At 42.8% G+C, this 19,001-nt stretch overlaps 1 protein-coding gene across 10 annotated transcripts in view; it reads left to right on the top strand.

Moving 5' to 3' along the window:
* The first annotated feature begins 5,806 nt into the window (after positions 1 to 5,806).
* Positions 5,807 to 19,001, top strand: part of EPHA5 (EPH receptor A5) — a 200,343-nt gene continuing 187,148 nt past the window's right edge. For 9 of the 10 annotated variants that reach the window (XM_051790689.1, XM_051790687.1, XM_051790685.1 and 6 more), the window contains exon 1: positions 5,822 to 5,956. In XM_051790689.1, coding sequence (XP_051646649.1) covers positions 5,839 to 5,956 — 118 coding nt within the window. In that variant the 5' untranslated portion in view covers positions 5,822 to 5,838. Of the gene's footprint in view, positions 5,957 to 19,001 lie in introns of all 10 variants that reach the window. The other variant, XM_051790688.1, reaches the window with a different exon arrangement.

The following is a 19,001-nucleotide window of genomic DNA, read 5'->3' as shown; positions in this document are numbered from 1 at the left end:
AATAGAAGACCTACCTAAAGGCACAACTTGAACACTGTAAAGGAAGGAGAGATAAATATGTTCCTACATTTCAAAAACAGTTGCAATTAACTGATGGAAAGGACTCAGAAACTATAGCTGTGATTCATATGGCATCTCGGAAGAACATAAATGAATGTGTTGGCAGCTGAAATTGCTAAACATTTGCCAGTAGTGGAGATATGAAGTGACTGACAATGATGTGATTTATTTAGGAAATCATTAGGGGTAGAAAGAAATAGAGAAGTCAGTATCAAACAGCTCTGCTTGGAGGAGTAAAGTGAGATGAAAAGGATTTGCTTTCCTCAAACAAGAGGAGAATAGACACAGTTGGCCTCGATGTGGAACGCATGGCAGTAGCTCAGGTTAATGAAACTAGTCTGTCTATAATCAAAGAAATTCTGGGTAGCCATCCAGACTGCCCTTAGAAATTAAAGAAGACATTATTGACCTTATGAAAAATAGTTCAGAAAGGAACTGAGTTCTGGGCAGTACTGTATGCAGGAGATTAATGTACTTCACTATTAAATGATACACTGATATACTGATTTTCACCACTATATCCATTATTGTGTTTGTACCTTGAAAGAATGTGCATTTAATGAGTGAAGTGCTGATTGTGAACCCTTGAACTACAGTAATGTCCACATGTGCTAGCATAGATCCTGATCCAAAATGACATGCTGGAAAAGGAAAAGTGAGAATGAAAAGCAAATGGATGCTCTAATAGCTTTTGAACTCGATTCAGGTCTGCCACACACCTTCTGTGTGACCTTGAGCAAGTTACTCAAGGACTAGAGTAGTCCAGTACTTGCAAATGTACCCAAGTCACTTGCCCAAGCTTGTGCAGCATCCACTAAAGCTCGTGACTGAGTGCTTTGAGGAGATAAGCCAGTTCCTTTTAATATCCACTGATTCTTATTCTGATACAAGAATAAAATAACTTATTAGTATTTTAAGAACATTGTGCCTGACTTAGAGAAGTCATAATCAATTCAGTAATGTTTGTCTGAATCTTTAACATCTCCTTTGCTTCTCTCTATCTATGTAGGAGTAGTAATGCTCCTCTTCCTCACAGAGGTGGCTTGGGAACACTGGCACAACAGTGTGAAGTGCTGAGTTATTGAAGTTAGTGGATGCATGTAAATAGGTTATGATGAGAAATGTGGAAGCAAGTGCATTATTAAATTTATACAGGGCTAACAGTGTAATCAAATTAGCCTTTGCACTTTCTCCTGTGCTCCACTTTCTGCATTAGAAAATCCCCATAAATCTCTGCAAAGCCATTTCATTTGTTCCCTTTAATGCTCTCCTCTGGTGTGAGGCAAAGAAACACCTCAATACTCGCTAAGTAGCAAGTGAGCTGCAAGGAATGCCTGCTGTATCTGCTGCTCCTCTTGGTGCTCACAAGTGTGTACTTCCATATCTGACTTGGATTATTTTGCTGATCAGTCTAATCCAGATTGGCATGTGAAGTGATATACATTGAGCCCTCTGGGCTAGGGAATATCCCTTTGCCTGCAGATAGACAGTGGTTTGTTAACACCTGAAATATGGCTCCATGAGGGGTCACTTTAAGGCAGTGAAAGGGGAGCAGTGACACAGCATTTGCAGAGGGGAGAGTGTGCTGCCAGGTCACTGGCTTTTGGAAGAACTGTTATCAGGACTGAGCACTGGTTATGAAGCACTTCAAAATAAAATACCAGGCTGAAATGTCATGCTTTCTCCAAACCTTTTTTGACTGAACCAACTAATCACATGTTTTTCATACGTATTTTCACGGGTTTGGATCTAATTTCAGGCTGTAAATGAAGAGAGCAGATTTTCCTTAGTGCACAGTTGCCAATAGCTCCTGTGTTTTGTGGGGGTGGCAAAAGATAAATTGGTGCTGAGACCATACAAGTGGCTGGGTTGTGAACTTGCACAGGCAATGCTTTATTTACCACTTGCTCATTTTTCTTCATGCAAATAGCAATTTGTTGGTTAACATCTTTCTCCGCACTGCAGCATGAAGATTTCAGCAGCCCGAGGGGCACAATCACAGACATACCTCCTCTGGCCAAGGGGTGGCCCACCTGCACTGGCTGTTTAACGCTCCTGTCCCTGCTGGCTCTTGGTACAGATTGGTCTGTTGTCCACTGGGGCTCTGATTATTACTTTCTGCAGCCCTATACAGGCTGATGTGGTGTGTGTTGAACAACAGCCATTTTGTGTTCAAATTGTAGTTGCATTCATGGTACTAATCCAAATGTATCTACTATGCAAAGCTGCTTAGCTCCTGGATTGCTTTTCCTTTTAATATGCATTTAGTTTTTGAACAGAAGGTAATTCTTCTGTTTCAAAGGGCTTGTGGGGGAAAAACAAAAAAGAAATTACTAAATTTCATTAGGGTGTTCCTTAAAGGTGTCATCTTCTCTGACTCTTGAAAGAAAAGGACTTTTCAAAGGAAAATGGAAATGCTTATATGCCTAACTAATTAAACAGTTCGTTGCATTACAGTGGGGCTTCTATTCCATTATTGCAATGAAGACATGGCTTTAGCGGGACTGTTTACACTTAAAGTATGAAATTGAATCTTTTCTTAGATGGAGGCCCTACTGAATATGGAGATGCAATAAGTATTATGCCCTTACACTTCAGTAAAGGATAATGATACAGGGAATGGGTTTGGTTGGCAGTTTTTGGTTGCTGAAATCATCTGAAGGATAGACTCATTTATTGTTCAAGTGTATCCTGTTGATGATAGGATAAACAGCACAATAACGAAATGAATTGGCAATGTAGAACTAGGAGCCAGTCAGAATACAGAAATTATACCAACGGAGCTACCTCCACAGGAGAGGAATTAAACCTGGGGAAACCTTTTGCATATCTAAGTGAAATAATCTGAAATGCACTAAGTCAAAACATGTTTGGTTTAATAGTTTTAAATATGTGTAATTGCTGACAGCAAATTAGATATGAAGTGGCAAGTTACATGGGACAAAGCTGTTGTTTCAGTTTCAGACAGTATATGCAAAAGTATTTTACAGACAGTTGTTTATTATGGATTTAGTATGATTACACTTCTGGGTAAAATGTTATGATGGAGATGCTGGAAAATTTGGAAGTAGTTTGTAGCATAACAGTATTACTACCACTCTATAGGAATGACTCATGAGGAAAAGGATGAAATATAGACCTTAACTGAGTGATGATTAAGAGAGAATGATGTTTGCATAGGTGAAAAGGCACAAATGTGAGGGGCAGAAAAGAATTAATGAGATGTAGGAAGGAAAATTTGAAGCTAACACAAAATACAGGCTGAATATGGGGAGAAACAGCATGACCCTCAGATGGTTTAGGTTCCTGAATAGTTTGTGACCAACACTTGTGATTTTTATAGTGAATTTGCTCAAAACAATAGAAGAGATGCTCTTCAGTGGGAGATAGGAAGGGATCCCATCAGATTGCTCAGCTTCTCTCTGATTACCCATCAAGGCTACCAGGAATGCCACAGCACTTTGTTAAAATTTCTGTCCTCTCTTTAAGAGCCTGCTGGGCGCACTGATGAGGCAAAAGGCAGGAGGGAGTTGCCTGCTGCAGATAACTAATAATATTGGTAGCAAAACCAGGAGGAGAGTTTTAGAAGACTGAGTCCCCACCAAATAGGATCCACTAGATAGTGCATAAAATCGCAATACCCTCCATTTGGGAATAAGGCAATAACCCTTTTATAAGGCTGAATTAATTTTTTTTTATCTGTATGATGTCCAGGGAAGTGAGGTAGGGACGCTCTTCCTGTGCCACAGTCAGGGTGGAGAACAAAACAAATGTCGTGGACTAGGAGCTGGTTTCCTGCAGGAAAAAAAAAAAAAGGCAGCTAGGATGAAACCTAGAGCATACTGGCTATTCTTAAATAGCTTATGAATCATATGAAGCTCATCTCAGTGTTTTCTAGAAAACTAAGATGTCATATCATCTGAAATGCCTCTAAATTATAAGCCTGGCAGTCCAAACAGCAGTTAATGACTGTCAAATAGCATCTGAAAATAGGGAGCAAACAACAATTTGACATGAGATTCTGATAAGAGACTTGTCTAGCTTCAGCATCCTTGCCCCTCGGCCAGTGGAGGTGCCCACCCAGCTTGACATTTTACTTGTTCGTTGCCATCTGATCCTTTTTACTATGCTAGCAAGGTGCTGTTTCTTTTTTCTTGCATTGCCTTGATTTCTGGATGGCAAAACTTATCACTGATTTTACAGATGGCAGTTCCCTAGAAATTACTATACCATATGGAGCTACTTCCCCCCCAAAATCTGATGCAGGTCTGGGGTCAGACATTCTCAGCTGTGATTTATTCCAGCTGAGGATCCAGCCATGTGCCTTTCCACAGGGGTGATGTGGTAGCAAACCTTAATGTCTTCTGAACTATGGACTAGTAGGGTATTTGAATAGTGAAGATCTGAAGCAGTGCTATAAAGAGATGTGTGCCACACTTCATTTGGCTGGCAACTTTACTGATGTACCTCAAGTAAAGCAGAGCTCTTGCCTTGTCCTCCTGGTGGCAGTAAAAAATGTTGAATAGCTTGTGGTAGAAAATCTTCTTGTGAAAGGAACAAACACTTTTGAAAATAATATGCATGAACAGCTCAGGACTATGGTTATGGAGATACTTAGGTTTGTATATGGTGCAAGGACACAGAGAAACACATTGTCCAGCTAATATGTAGTAACATGAGCAATGGTGGTGTAGAGAGCTATGTTATTTGAAGTTCCTCAGTTGAAGACTACTTGTCCTCTTCAGACTGGCTTTGGGAACTGTGTAATTTTAATTGCAACTTGTTTGGAACCCTAGTCCTGAGCCTTGCACCCTGGAGAGACAGAGAGCCTTTTACAGTTAGTCCAACTTTGGTTACTCTTTTTATAATATAAATAAACAGGAGTGAAATGAAGGAGGCAGCACCAGGTGAGCAGGCTTCTGGTAACCTTGACTTGCAGCTTGTGCACTTGCAAGGCTGGATATTGTCTTATCTGGAGGTAGTGTCCTCAAGGAAAGAACTGAGGTGGGCGAACGAATCTCCAGGAATTAATTTCTTTTGGGGATTATTTTTTATAGGGAGATGACCTGGGTGATAACTAGGATTCTAACGGGTAAAAACAGCTCAGTGAAGATTTCTCTAAGACTAGTTGTGCTAGATTCAAAGCTGTGCTCTGGTGGCGAGTTGGGGTAAAATACACCTGAAAATCATCTTTTACCGGCTTCGTTACGGAGTTCCTGGCATTTTTGCTTTCCCGGCCGGCGACGAGCCTTCCTCTCAGGCTTGCCAGCCTTGTGAAACCGCGGCTTCTCCGGCTCTGAGCTGGGGGAGAGGAGGTGGGTGTGCGTGTAGGTTTTTGCACCGTGCCTCCCGGCTGCTGTGGGGAGCTCTGGTACTCCCTGTCCCCACTCAGCGGGCTCGCCGGGCTCCAGGGACGCCGCGCAGGGACAGCGCTGCCGCCCGCTGTGCCCCGTGGGCAGCGCGGGTCTGGGGCGGGGGGGTGTTTCCCTCCTGGCAGGTATCTGAGGTGCGGTCCAAGCTACGCCCGGGGCTCCGTGGTGCGGGGGGCGCCGTGCCCGCACACGATGGCGATACCGGCGGGTCCGCCCCGTCGGGGGCGTCTCCGCGGCGGCGCGGGGCCACCTCCCCCATCCCCGCCCCCTGGCTCCCCAGTCGCGGCTGCGGCTGGACGGGAGAGGAGTGGAGTGTGTTCGCGCTGCCAGCCCGCCCCGTCCCGTCCCGAGCCGACCGGGCAGCGCTCGGGGGGAGCCGCCGCCCCATGCGCTGAGGGGCGGTGGGATGGGGCCGCGGGGCACCGGCGGCCGCGCCGGGGCGCCGGCTCCCGGCTGGACGTGCCTGCTGCCGCTGCTGCTGTGCACCGCGCTCCAGAGCCTGCGGGCCAGCCCCGGCAGCGAGGGTGAGCGGGGACGGGGCGTCCGGGCAGCGCCCACCCAGGAGGGTGGCTGCCCAGCGGTGTGCGGCTTCGGGCTCGGCTGACTCAGTTTTGGGACATTTGGGGGCAGGCGAAGAGGGGCTCTGGCCGCGGGAAGGCGTGTGGCACCGACCGATGGGGCTGGGGTGTCCCGGAGAAGGGAGGCGGCAGCGCCGCACGGGGCGCGGGCAGGCTGGCGTGGATGGGTGTGCACAGGTGCCTTGGCACGGGCGCGTTTGGCAGTGGGGATTTTTTTTTTTGCGGGGGAAAATGTGTGCGCGGTGTTGCATAGGTGCCTTTGCGCGGGTGGGTTGTCACGGCGGTGTTTGCTCGCGGTTTGCCCCGGGAGAGCCGCACAGGTGCATTGGCGCGGGTGGGTTTGCGGGGCTGGCACGACAGGGCTTGGCACGGGGGAGTTTGCACGGGGCAGAGGGTCTTGCGGAGGGGAGCGGGGCCGGGGGAGGCTCCCAGTGGGGAGCCCTGCAAGCGCTGGCCGCAGTGCGCTTACTTCGTGGTTTAAAATACACGTATAAAAAGGAGAGAAAGCTGCGGCGTTGGCGGTGTGTAACCCGTAGCGGAGCGCGGCCGCTGGGGACGGATTTTTTATACCTTTGATCTCCGTGAGGCCAATAGCCAAGAACGCGTCCAGGCTTCTTGTCTAGCAGGGTACTTCCAGTCTTTCAAATCGGACTGGGTTTTTTTCTCTCTATTCGCGGTGTGGGCGCTGGTTAGGGCTTTTTATTATTATTTTCGGATCCGCGGGCAGGCTGTAATGTGAAAGCAATGGGTGGAGAAGTTCAGTATCTGCAGGGGATGCCGGTGGCTCGAAGCAGGCTGGCATCGTGGTGCACCGTAATTATTTGTGAAACTCCTTTAGAAGGAGGAGGAGGTATTCAGGCACTGGTGAAGGAAAACCATACCAGAATTTCAAAGATGTGGCCTGAGGTAACCAGCTAGCTGTAATTTATTTTCGAGAGCGAGAATAATGTGAATTGCAGTTTTCTTAAAAAAAAAAAAAAGTGCAGAGGAAGGCGAAAATACTGTTCCTCTGTGTACAAAGATATCAAATGTTTGTGAAGTGCATTGGTTTGGGAGATGGTGGAAATGTTGTTGGCTTCACCTTGGTTAGATAACAATGGGCCCAATCCTTCTGCCCCCACACGATTTCAAATGATTTCACCCATGGGAGCAATGCTGGTGAGATAGTGTGGCTGATTTCAAAGGGCTTTCCCTGTTACTCGCTTTCCTTTTAGGAAGCACGCTGTCCTGTATGCTCCAGTCTGCCCTGATACCGTGCTGAGAGACCAACAGATGCTCTGAGCCCCAACTCAGTCATCCTTGCCAGTTCTTGGAAAATATGGATAGTACTGACTGAGCCAATGGGACCTTTTGCCGAGCACAGAGGTGTCTCTGCGTGAACAGGCAGCTGCAGAATAGGACTTTTACATGATAGAAAACTCCTGGAAAGGATTAATGAAGCCGCCTAGCAAATGGGTTTAGTGGTATCTTTCCAGGGAGGTTGCAGGGGAATATTTCAGTAATGATGAGCAGCGTGAGTGCTTGCTTCATGGTGTCTCTGCTGCTACTTTTCTGACTCCTGCTCTCTAATTTCTGTTTCTTCAGTAAATGCAAACCTATAAGGCTGCTGGTAGGAGGGGTCTGACTGTGGACCTGAACTTATACAATAACTGCTGTCCTTTGCTGCTAGGAAATTTATTTGTAAACAAGCATTATTTGACAAGTGCTTCTCACAGCATATCTCCTTTGCCAATTGCTACAGAACAGCTCCACGACTGGGAACTGCTCACCCTGCAGTACGTGGAGCCCGATGCATGAGAAACCTCGCACACTGCTGTCCACCAGCCTGGCTGCGTGCCGCTGACACTTGTCACTGGTTTGCGTTTGAGAAGTTCAGTTTGGCTGCTTCTGGGCTCTGATGAGATTCTCCCCTGGGGTTAGTTGTTCAGCTGGTTAAGAACTTTACTTTTGCTCAGATGGAGGTAGCCATCTTAGACTGGTGAATAATATTTTCAAAAGTTGGTGATATTGCACTTTTTTATTTTGTTATCATTCATTGTACTCACTGTGGTTAAACAACTAGCCAATACCCTGTGCTGTGTAGGTGTGTAACTGGTGTGTAGTTGTATAGAGGATGACAAATTCTCAGAATTTTTTTTTCTGTAACCCTGAATCACATTTTTTGTTTCTCTAAATCTTACTGTAATCCACGGTGACTTCATGGGATAAGATATATGCAGTTAACAGTTCACAGTATGTGATGTTCTGTTTTACCCTCTAGTAGAGGAACACTTAGGGGAAAATACTTTAAAAATTTAGGTTAAGATTGGGGGGGGGTGTAAAGCTAGTGGCAAGGACCACTGAATTTCAGGAACTCCTGCCATTTTTATGGAGAAGTATTGAGGGCCCAGCCTATATCTGGTCACCTTCATAGATATTTTCAGTAATGTATTGAAGGATATACATTGGGAAAACTGAAATAATTTTTTCTCCAGATTATTCTGTAATAGCTACATAATACAGATTTTATTTTAATCACCTTTCCTCAGTTCATGTTAAAAGCAAAATATTTAGTGACAGATGAAGGCTCAGTGCTATTTCATGCATTTTCAAGTGTTATTTAGCTGTTATTTTTAACTCTTTAGCCGAGTTCATTGAGTAGAAGCAGATATCTCCTTTTTTTCTTTGACTACAATTACAAATTCAGAAATGCATCAGAAAGAAAATATTCCAAAGAGTACACTGAAAGTATAGCTCAATTTTGTGAAGTGCTGGTATTCCAGAAGTGCATTATTATTTTAAAATGCATTCCCTATGATAATAGGGTGCGAAAGGCAGCCCTGCAGTATGTGACTGGGCTTCCTGCACTGCCTTTAGTTTAAAAATGCATGTGTTTTAAATTTTTCTGTTGTAAGTACTAGGGTTTGGGAAGTGGCTTATGTAAATTATTTATGTGAAACACAATGAATGAAGGATTTGTTTAAAGACTCCCCCCTTCACCCTAAACCATACGATTTGTTACACATCGCCTGTGTATTTGGAGTGGCTTGCAGATTGTGTTTGGTCATCACTCAGATGACCTTAAAAAGTGTCGTGTGGGCAAATTATTAAAATAATGGAGCATGTTATATCTGATTGCTTATCACAAAATAACTCCACAACATATTTGCATAATTGTAATTAAATACAAAGTATATTTCATTTTAGGGCTTTTCAGGAGAAGTGTTGATGAGGCAGTGCTTAACAATGAAGTGTACTGTTAAGAATAGTACATTCAAAAGAAATGCCGTTTTAAAGAATGACATTGACTTATTTAGACAAAGGTGAGAAACACAAAATGGGTCTTTGTAATGTGTTGAATTTGTTTTAAGACTAGAGGGATATTCTTTTTGTTACGAACTCCTGCATTTGGTCCTTTCTCTCTTAATTCTTCCAGGGCTTTTTGAAGCTCACTTTATCTCAGTGTATCATTTTTCATTTGAATGAATGAATAAATTAGTACAATTAAAGGGGTGGGTCTGGTGCTGGCAAAAATAAAGGAAGATTGTAATTTGCAAATTACTCATGCCAGAGCTTGAAATGAGCCTACCTGTTCTCAGTGTGTTGACTTGTGTGTGTGTTGTTTCATAGTGGCATATAATTTCTGTGTCATGACACACTGGATAAATGCATATTTAGGTATAACATCACAATGTTTATCTTTAATCAGTGAATGAAGTCTTTTTCAGGAAGTTTTTTTTTATGTAGTAGAAGCAGGTGTGAAAATAGGCTTTATTTTCATATCAATGTATTTCAATTAGTCTAATGCTTTGGGTGAAAATACACACGATCAGAACATTCTGCTTATTAGGTTGCTCTTAGTAGCTTGGCTTAGTGTGTCATGCATTCACACAGCTAGTGTATTTTGTGTAATTCTGTACGTATTAAGTGCTGCTAGGGTGCCTATACCTTGTGTATGCAGAACAGGTAAGTCTGGACGCATATCAATGTGCTCACAGTTCTTTAAGGAGGCTTTAAGGAGTTATCAGTTCTTTATTTGGTGTGTTGGAATAGTTCCCTGTGTGCTTTCCATGACAGCAGAGCATAGCCTCAGTGTCATGGGTTTATTTTACTCACTGGAGTAATCTCATTAATTTTAAAATTTACTGCAGTGGAATTACTGGTATGAGGAAGGACAGCTCATATCTAATGGTCTTTTTGGGATCTGTCTTGTGTCTGATGTATGGCTTTTCAAGAGGTTTAGAATGACTCAATCATGGCTTTAAATGGAACTGCTATCCTTTTGACAGTAAAACATTTGAAACTCAGCACTTCTAAGTCTGTGACTAAAAGCATTGCTGCCTAATGACACATATAAAAAAAGGGAAATAAACAATAGCAAAGATTGACTCCAAAATGGTGCCTATTCCCTTTTAAAGCCTATCTTAAAAATTGTGATAAATACTAGAAGACAGGCAAAAAACAGTAACCGACTGTCTGCTTATAATATGGTAAATGTTGACAATGTAATGTGATACGTAAAGCAGCTATTTGCACATCAATATACAGATGAGTAAACTGGCAGGTACCATGGGAGGAAGGGAAGAGTTAGTAGGTTTGTGTGACAGTTTCTTCCCCTTCCACTGTTAACTCTTCCACCATTACGTCACTTGGTTGCCTGTTCTCTTTCCGTTAAATAAGAAAACAGAATCTTGCCCGTGAAGAAGCATTTATTCTTTGCACTAAAAAATACCCGGTGTTTTGCAGCAGGATTATGGGGGGTAAGGCGGTGGGCATCACGGTGAGAGCAGGATTTCATAAAATCTAGCAGAAATTGCAAAGGTGGGACAGTTTATTATGTGGTGCCTTGTGCTCTGATCTTGCTGGTTTTGCGCTTTATTGTTTCAAGGATTCCCATGCTGCTTCTGCAGGAATCCTGGTTTCCAGCACACGCTGAGCAAGCACAGAGCATTCGACCCAGGAAAGTCCAGCTGAGTTAGCTCAGCTGAGCAATGATGTTGCACCCTGTTTCCTTTAGGGTCTTCAGATGTGGGTCTGTTAGATCCCCCACTCTTTCTGACTTGGAGCTACATTTTTAGTGGTCCATTCCTGTAAGTGTGCCCATATGTATATTCTGGAATAGAGACAAGCTTTAAGCATTGCTTCGGGATGTCAGGGAAATGAAGACCTGCCCCAAAATAAAAAGAAAACAAACTTTTTTGGCAATTTTAAAAAATATTTTCACTTCCTCCTTAGGAAATAAATTGAAATCTATATGTGGTATAAGGGCAAAATGAGAAGTAAAAACCCTAAACACACAAAGATTAGTCACTTTATAGAAGCACTGAATTTCTTAGTTAAGTGCTTGCTTCTATGGAGGAAAGAGTATTCAGTGCAGCTCTTCAGCAGATACTCAACCTGCTGTCCAATAAAAAGGTTTAAAAAAAAAATAAATCTCATTCTTTTAGTACAGCATCTAAACACAGAATTGAAATCTGTCACAAGTGCACCTTTCTCAATGACCCTAAGTGTTGGCGAGAGGGAGAGTCTCATTTCAACCAGGATGGACTTGAACTGGGTACTTCTTTTCCTAACTCAGAGAATGTTGCAGAAATACTGTATTAATGATTGCATTGAAGTGAACAATTTTTTTATACCTTACTCTTCACTAAACTGATTTTCTTTGATCTCTTCTAGAAAAATTGCTGCGTATTTTAAAAGTTACTAGCGAATCCCTTTCTCCTTTGAAAATATATTTTGTTCTTAAGATGTACCTGTTGTTGTTTTTTTTTTGGCACAGGCAGAATGGAGAGATGGATCGTTCTTTGTGTTCACATCATGCCTGTCCGCCAGTCTGCTCTGTGACTAGCTGGACATCAAGGTGACAGGTTTTGCTGAGGTGAAAGAAATTGCTGCCCCAGTTGCTTTCACAGCCAGCTGTATTGGCAAACTTGAGCACTGGCCTTCAGTAGCTTAGGTGTCTCTAGGGATTTGTTACCCTTTTAGTTGTCTCTCTGACCTATTATATCTCTTACAGTCTCAGTTTTGGTATTTGCTATGGCTTTGGTCAGTGCATTATCTGAACCTCTCTGAAGGTTTAATGCGCTTATCTCTCTTGGAAGTGGAAAGCAATTATCCCCATCTGTGAGGAAGCTAGTTGTGAGGGGTCAGGAGATGTAGGCACTGCAATTCACAGCACTTGGCTTCTGGGTGTGGTTGGTGATGGATGGCTGTTTGCAGAGGTCTAGCGTCATATGCTAGACCTCCACCCTGTGGACAAGGGTGCTGGGACCTGCAAGCTGCCCTGGGCTGTGTGTATGAGCACAGCCTTCCCGCTGCGGCTTTGCAAAGGGGGCTGATGATGCTTTGGGCCAGAAAAATTACCATGGGAGTATTCAGTGCATGCTGTCTCACTGGGGATGTTGTTGGTGGGAAAACACCCTCCTTTTCTCTCCCTCTTCCCTGGTGTTTGAGTCGTGCAGTAGGTATGTTAGGAGGACTTTGACCAGGTAGAGCTGCTTAAGTGACCACTAGCTGGAAGGATGAGAGATGCCTCCTGGAGGAGGTGATATAGCATGTACTATCCCAGCAGATCCTGGAATACCTGTATGAGCTGATCTGGCATCCCTAAGGGCAGAAGGTGATTCCTGCCCCTTGTCTTCCCCCTGGCAAGCTCCTGAACTTCAGTTCAGCCAATTGTGCCTTGGGGGTGTGCATTGAGAGGAAACAGTACCCTGCAAGAGTTGAGAAATTCTAGGTTTAGGTGGTTGTGTAGCAAGTATTGAACTTGCAGGAGAGAGGACAGAACCCTCGAATTGCAGGCTTTCGTGTTAGCTAAGTCATTTTGGTGCAGAGGGCAGTACTGAAGTGTCTTGCCAAGGTATTAACTACTGGGTTCTCTAGCCCAGATCACTTCATGTTAGAAAGAGGTGAGAACAGCCACTTTGAACTTTGTAATTCTCTGAGGGGATAGAGGAACATATGAGAGGAAATGCATTATTCAGTATCAGTAATGAGTATTTCTTCATGTTTCTGAGTGGACTTGTTTGACTTTTTAAACTGTTCTGCATGTCCCAAACCAGTGGAACTACTTGGGGAAATTATCTGCATACTTGCTTTGTAAGTTAATTTCTAAAAAAAACCCAGTTGTTTTGGTTTATCCATCTTTGCTTTAGTAATATTCACAAGCAAGTTCTTACCAAAAAATGTACAATGTGCTGTTCCCACTAGCAACCTCCACCCTCTTTCCTCAACAGAAATAGAAGGGATAAACTGTCAACCCCCTTGAAAAGCCAATAGATCATCTTAAAACATTTTTTTTCTCCCAAATGCTTTCTAAACATTATGTCAGTTCCTTTTTTTTTCTACTTGAGTGAATTCTGTGGCAGCAGAGCAGTTATTATTGTGAACAGGAAGGCTTTATTGGTGGTGGACAGTGAGGTCTTGCAAGTCCACTGGTAGTGAAAGCTGACAGTCTTGACAGGTTTGGATGTGTCTATGCCAAGTTTCTTTCCTTTTCTTCAGTTTAGTTATATGTATAACAGAATTTGAACTCCATGTCTTTTAGAATACCTTTTAGGAACAGAGACCATAGAGACCATATTGTTTCTAGTTGTTAATTTAGGGAAGAAGGTGAGATTTCCTCTCAGCCCTGCCAGCAGGTGTTTTGATTGTACTGAGAAGCTGTTGGGATGTTATGGTGCTTGCTTTAAGTAGGGTCTTGAAGAAACTACCTTCTTCTTGAAGGCATTGTTTGCCTCCTTCAGTGGTTTGTAGATGTCTTGACAGTGGTTGGAGATCCTGGTCTGCAGAACAGCACTGCTATTTAGTTTCTCCACGCAGGCTAGTTGTCATGTTGCAGGTGCTGGTTGTATGTTGTCTTCAGTGGAAGCTTCTTTTTCCTTCTTAGAGGTGGAGTGATGCTTGCCCAGCTGGCTACCCCAGATTAGTGCTGCAGCCAGCTCAGAGATCTGCTATTGTGCTGGTACAGCAGTTTTTTCTAGCAAATCTTGTGAGTGAGACTGGAAGCATTTTACTGGCTTTCTTCACAGTGAATAAATCCTTTTCAATTAAACTGCGATTTTGGTGGAAATGGGAGTGTTTACCATTAAAGAAAAGTAAACCATACTGGATTTTTTAAGTTTCTGGGCACTTTGGTGTCAAGCTAACCTAACCACTTCTGCTTTTAAGTTATGTATGGTGGGTAGAACAAATAACTGCCTCTTTTTTTGACTGCAAATCTTTGTAAGGAAAAAATCAGCAGTTTCCTATTTGTTTTAGTGGGTCTGGTTATCAAAGAGAGCTTTTTGCCCTGCTTCTTGGTGCTACAACTGGTTCTGTGCCTGTGGGAAGAGTGCAACCAACCTGAGGAACTTTGTCAAAGGACAGTATCATACCCTCGTAAACTGGGTTCAAGCAAATTACAGATGTAATGCAGAAATTACTGGATAAAATTCTCTGGCTGATGTTATGATTGCCGTTGTCCATCTGGCCTTAAAAACCTATGAATCTGTGATGCAGATTCTAGCATTTTGGCTCTTGCTATAAAAGAGAATCATGATAACTTGGAGCAGAATGAAGCCAACATAATAAAATATAAATCTGCAGTTAATATTAGTTTGCAAGTTCATTAAGTAGTGTATACTTTCTTCCTCCAGTGGGCTATAAATAATAGGTACTGCTACAACTCGCACTCTGCTGTAGCTTGTTTCCACTGATGGAAATGTTTCAGAGGTTCTTGCCAGTGTGTGTTTTGTCCTAACTCAGTGTATCTAATTAATTCAAAACATCTGTTCCCTGATGACTTTGATTTCTTTCAAGAGGTTTTTTTTCATTTGTTTATGCTTTCTTTGGTTATTTTTGACTGTCACTTGTTGCAGTGCCTTGGATGTATACTTTTTGAAGAAATACTTGGCAGGGAAGTACAACTGGGAAAACAGTTGGAAAATGAATGGCAACAATACTGCAATAAAACCAGTCAAGATTTATGAAGCAGGAAAACTTTGACTCGTGGTGATGATGAAGATTCCTCTGCAGTCGGTGTGTCTTGGTAGTGCTGTGAACTCCGGGAGTGCTGGAGAAAGGATGGGGAGGTATGCAGTGTAAGGAGAAAACAGCTCTGTTAATGATGTGTTGGCAGCTATACCCCCTCATTTGGGTAGAGGAAAAGAAAAGGAGAGCAAAGACATCAATCTAGCTGAAAAGTTGGTGATGCTATTTAGGAGGCATTCTTATGAAGTGCAAAAAGCTGCTGTCGCATCATGTTGTGCACCTTGACCTCCACCCAACAGAGGTTTCACCTCATGGTTAGTTGTCAGTGTGTGAGTATTCCTATGAGTATTCCATGAGCTCTGAATGTTGGGTCAGAGCTGGGGCTACTGTGATGTAGCTCCAACCTTTCTGTGGATGTCCATGTCCTGTGGAGTGCTGTGCAAAGGGGGCAGAGGCTGCAGGAGCAGCCTGAAGGATGATGTAGGAGCACTTGACTCACACCTTCTTTCACATAGGACCTTAGACTTCGGCTACCCAAAATAATGTTCAGATTCCTGTTCAATCTGTAGTAAGCGTATTAAAGCAGAGTTTTCCTTCAGTTGTTTAAAACAAAACATGTTTATTAAAGCGTTATTCTTTAGAAATGTGCTACTTTAGAAATCATATGATGTTTTCAAATATTTATGCAGGCTTTAAGGAATGTTTCTTTGCTTCTGTTCATTTTATGATGAAACCTGTAGTTTTAGGGTATTGATTTGGTCAAAGAGGATGTTCTTTTCCTCCTGCTTTAAGTGTATTTCAGTGAAATAAAAAAAAAAATATTCTTTTGGTTTTAGAGCTTCATGACACAAACTCCATCAAATTTTGCTATTCTGACTATTTTACTCATTCTAGAGGTGTTAGTCAGGATATACTTTGGTAGAGAATGCTCTGTGGTAAACCTTAGCTTGCAAATGGTGCTGCTGAAGAGCAGGATTACTCCAGTGTATAAGGTTTTATTGGAAAGCAGCTCAAAGACCACAGTAACCCAGAAGAGTTCAGTCTTTTGTATGCCTGTATAGACTTTGCCCTGGTGTAAGCAGCGAAGGTTTTTCTGGAAGATCTTTAGATACTGGAATAGGAGGAGGATGTGTGGCTGGTAGGATCAGAAGTACTCAGTGTTCTAGCCTGTTGGTGGGGGATTTTTATTTTTTAGCTTGGTTTTTCTTCCCATTTGAAATTGGAGTGAAGAAAAAAGATGCTCCAGCTGATCCTGCTCCAGTCCAGAGCTAGAGGAGCCATCTCTCTTCAATGGTGTGATCAAAAAAATCCTGTGCAAGCTAATGCTGCCACATGGCACTGTTTTAGGTGGCTGTGTCAGATGGGGAGCTCTGCTGTGCAGGCAACAGTGTTGCTTTAGGTGAATGCTGAATGCCATCAGCTGTGGTATTTCATGTGCTTCCTTCCAGCCACAGTCCCTGTGTAGCCATGGTGAAGCTGCTAAATGCTGGCTATATGAACATGACAAAGACATTTGAGTAAAAACCCAAATCCAGGCTCCCTGATAAAGATTCCTGAGTGAAAAGCCGCTGTTAATTCACCAGCTAGAGTTCAAGGCAAAGGTTTAGATCACTTCTGGTTTTATTCTATCTTGATTGCTCGCCTGTAGTAACCAGCCTGTCTGAGAACAAGAGTGTATGCAAACTCCCCAGGCTATTATTCTGTATTAAAAAAAAAAGAAAAAAAAAAAAAGAAAAAAGAAGGGATGTGGTATGACTTTAGACTTAATCATCATTTATCCTACCCTGAAGGCATGGAAGTTAATGATGATATAGATCTGTGTGGTTTTGTGTTCCCCTTGACTGAGCATTAGAAATAATTAGGGCTTGTGGGATGGATGCACTGATGGTGGAGATGAGCAAAAAATATTTTTGAATGTATGTGCCTCTTCCAAGTCTGCTGGTAAAGATACAGGTGCTAAGTGTATGCTTATGGGGTCTGAGGTTTCTTGCTTCTTTGTTGATTTATAGCTAGCTGGTGTTGAGGAGAAAAGGAAGTGGGAATAAATGAGTTCTGTTATTTTGGAGGCTTTTAAGATCATGGGCTAAGCAGAGTTGCTAGCGATTTCTGAGGAGATTATTTTTATTTCAACAAGGTAAGCTCTCCTGTATCCCAGGTGCTCCTGAGTACAGCTCTGGGTTATGCCTGTGGAGTAGGAAGTGTTGGGGGTAGTCCAGGAGTCCCAAGCTGTACAGGAGCTGGCACTAGACCTTTTGAAATATGGAATCCTTATGCACATCGTTGGACGTGTTCCTGAATTACCTCCTGCAATGTCCTGGATGTTTGCATTATTTGGTTATTAGACAGCCTCAGCCAAATATATGCTAACAGTCATCACAGGTTGAATGGGGAGGAACTGGTTTTGCTGCTGTGTAGAAGATCTCTGCTCTCTTTCTGAGTCTTGCTGTGGGTCAAATGAAACACAATTTCAGGGGTTTTCATTCAGGTGCAAAAAGACTTCATCCCTTCCATGGTAGCCACATGGTGAGTTTAGAAGTATCTGTTTGGAATGGTGACAGTCCTTCCATAAAATCTCTGCTAAAATGTTTTCCTCTATTCCAGGTGGCTTCTTTACCTGCTGCTTTCCCACTCTTTCTTATCCAGCCTGGCCAATCTGCAGTGTTTTGATGAAAGCTATTTCAGCAAAAATAATGTTCCAGCCAAGCTGGAAGGTGATGGGAAGAGAGATGGTGCTGAGCCTGTATGGGCCTGTGTAGCAGGACTGTGATGGTGACCTCTCTGGCAGTGCAGAGAGGGAAGGCTGTCTGAGGAAGCATTCCCAAAATGTTGGTAGCACGATCTCAATGAGGAACTCTTGCAACTGGGCTGTTGGAGGAGCCATCCTCTTGGAGAGGGGATTCTGGGCCCTGGCCTGGTTCAGGGCTGCATCAGGGTGGGGTTGTGTCATGGAAATGATGGAAGTAAAGCTCAGATGCACTGGAAATGACTGAGTAGGATGCTGATGGGGGAGACGCAGACACCTTGTATCCAGATGGAGCGAGTGATAATATGTGTTTATACTAGAATTTTGGGGCTCTTCAAAGCAAAAAATTTCTGTCCTTGCAGGCAATTTAGAATACTACCTAAATATGTTCATCAGAGAAGATTGACGAAGTGCAGTGTTTTAGCTGATATGCTGTGAAAGCAGTCCCAGACAGATGCTCATGTGGCAGTCAGTGGCTGCTGCGCATTAGCAGCCCCTCAGAGTTGTCTGAGATGAGCTGGGTGCCCCTCTGATCTCCAGAGAAGCCCAGGTACAGTGACAGCTTAAAGTCACTTGTCACTTTTGTCTTCCTGGCACGTGAGTTTTGAGTTATTGCATGGTGCCTTTCAAAAGGTGTATTCCATCCTATTTATTTTACTCTACGCAGAATGCTTCTAAAATAAGAGAGGAAGTGAGTCTTTTCTAACTGGGGATTTAGTATTCAACTCTGCTAGCTGACTCACTGGTTGGAAAATTCCCACTGACTTGACTTAGCGTTGAATGGGTTGTATTATCTTTTCATATGCAGAAAATTATTTTGAAATTGAAGTTAATAACAGCAATTTAAAAATTGTCATTGATAGAAAGATAATACAATATTTAGTTGTATCATGTTCTTTTTATGATCTGATATTCGAATAAAGCAGTTTTTCTGCTTTTTTCCTTAATTAGCATGTCATGAAGAAGCTTGTGACATCAAACACAGCATCTAATTACATTCATTAGTAGCATCTCCAGGACAAATTTTAATTAAGTTGTACAATGTAGATCAATACTTGTTTTGCATCCATTGCAACCTAACAACAAGGTTGTTCTGCGCAGTTTAATTACAGTGATTGTAATAGAAGGAATTTGAGTAAACCCGCCATTTTTGCCATTGCACTCCTGTCTCTTACATTTTAAAACAGTATATGTTTATAATATGGGACATGTTACTTATGTGTGTCTTATTTTGAAGAATATTTTAAGGTCACTCTTTGTATCCCATTGAAAAGAAACGAAGTGTAGTTCAGGAGCACT

The sequence above is a fragment of the Manacus candei genome, unplaced genomic scaffold (genome assembly GCF_025592945.1).
Source record: "Manacus candei isolate 608988 ecotype Guabito, Panama unplaced genomic scaffold, ASM2559294v1 h1tg000028l, whole genome shotgun sequence".
Taxonomy (NCBI): Eukaryota; Metazoa; Chordata; class Aves; order Passeriformes; family Pipridae; genus Manacus; species Manacus candei.
This window is presented reverse-complemented; position numbering and strand designations above follow the sequence as displayed.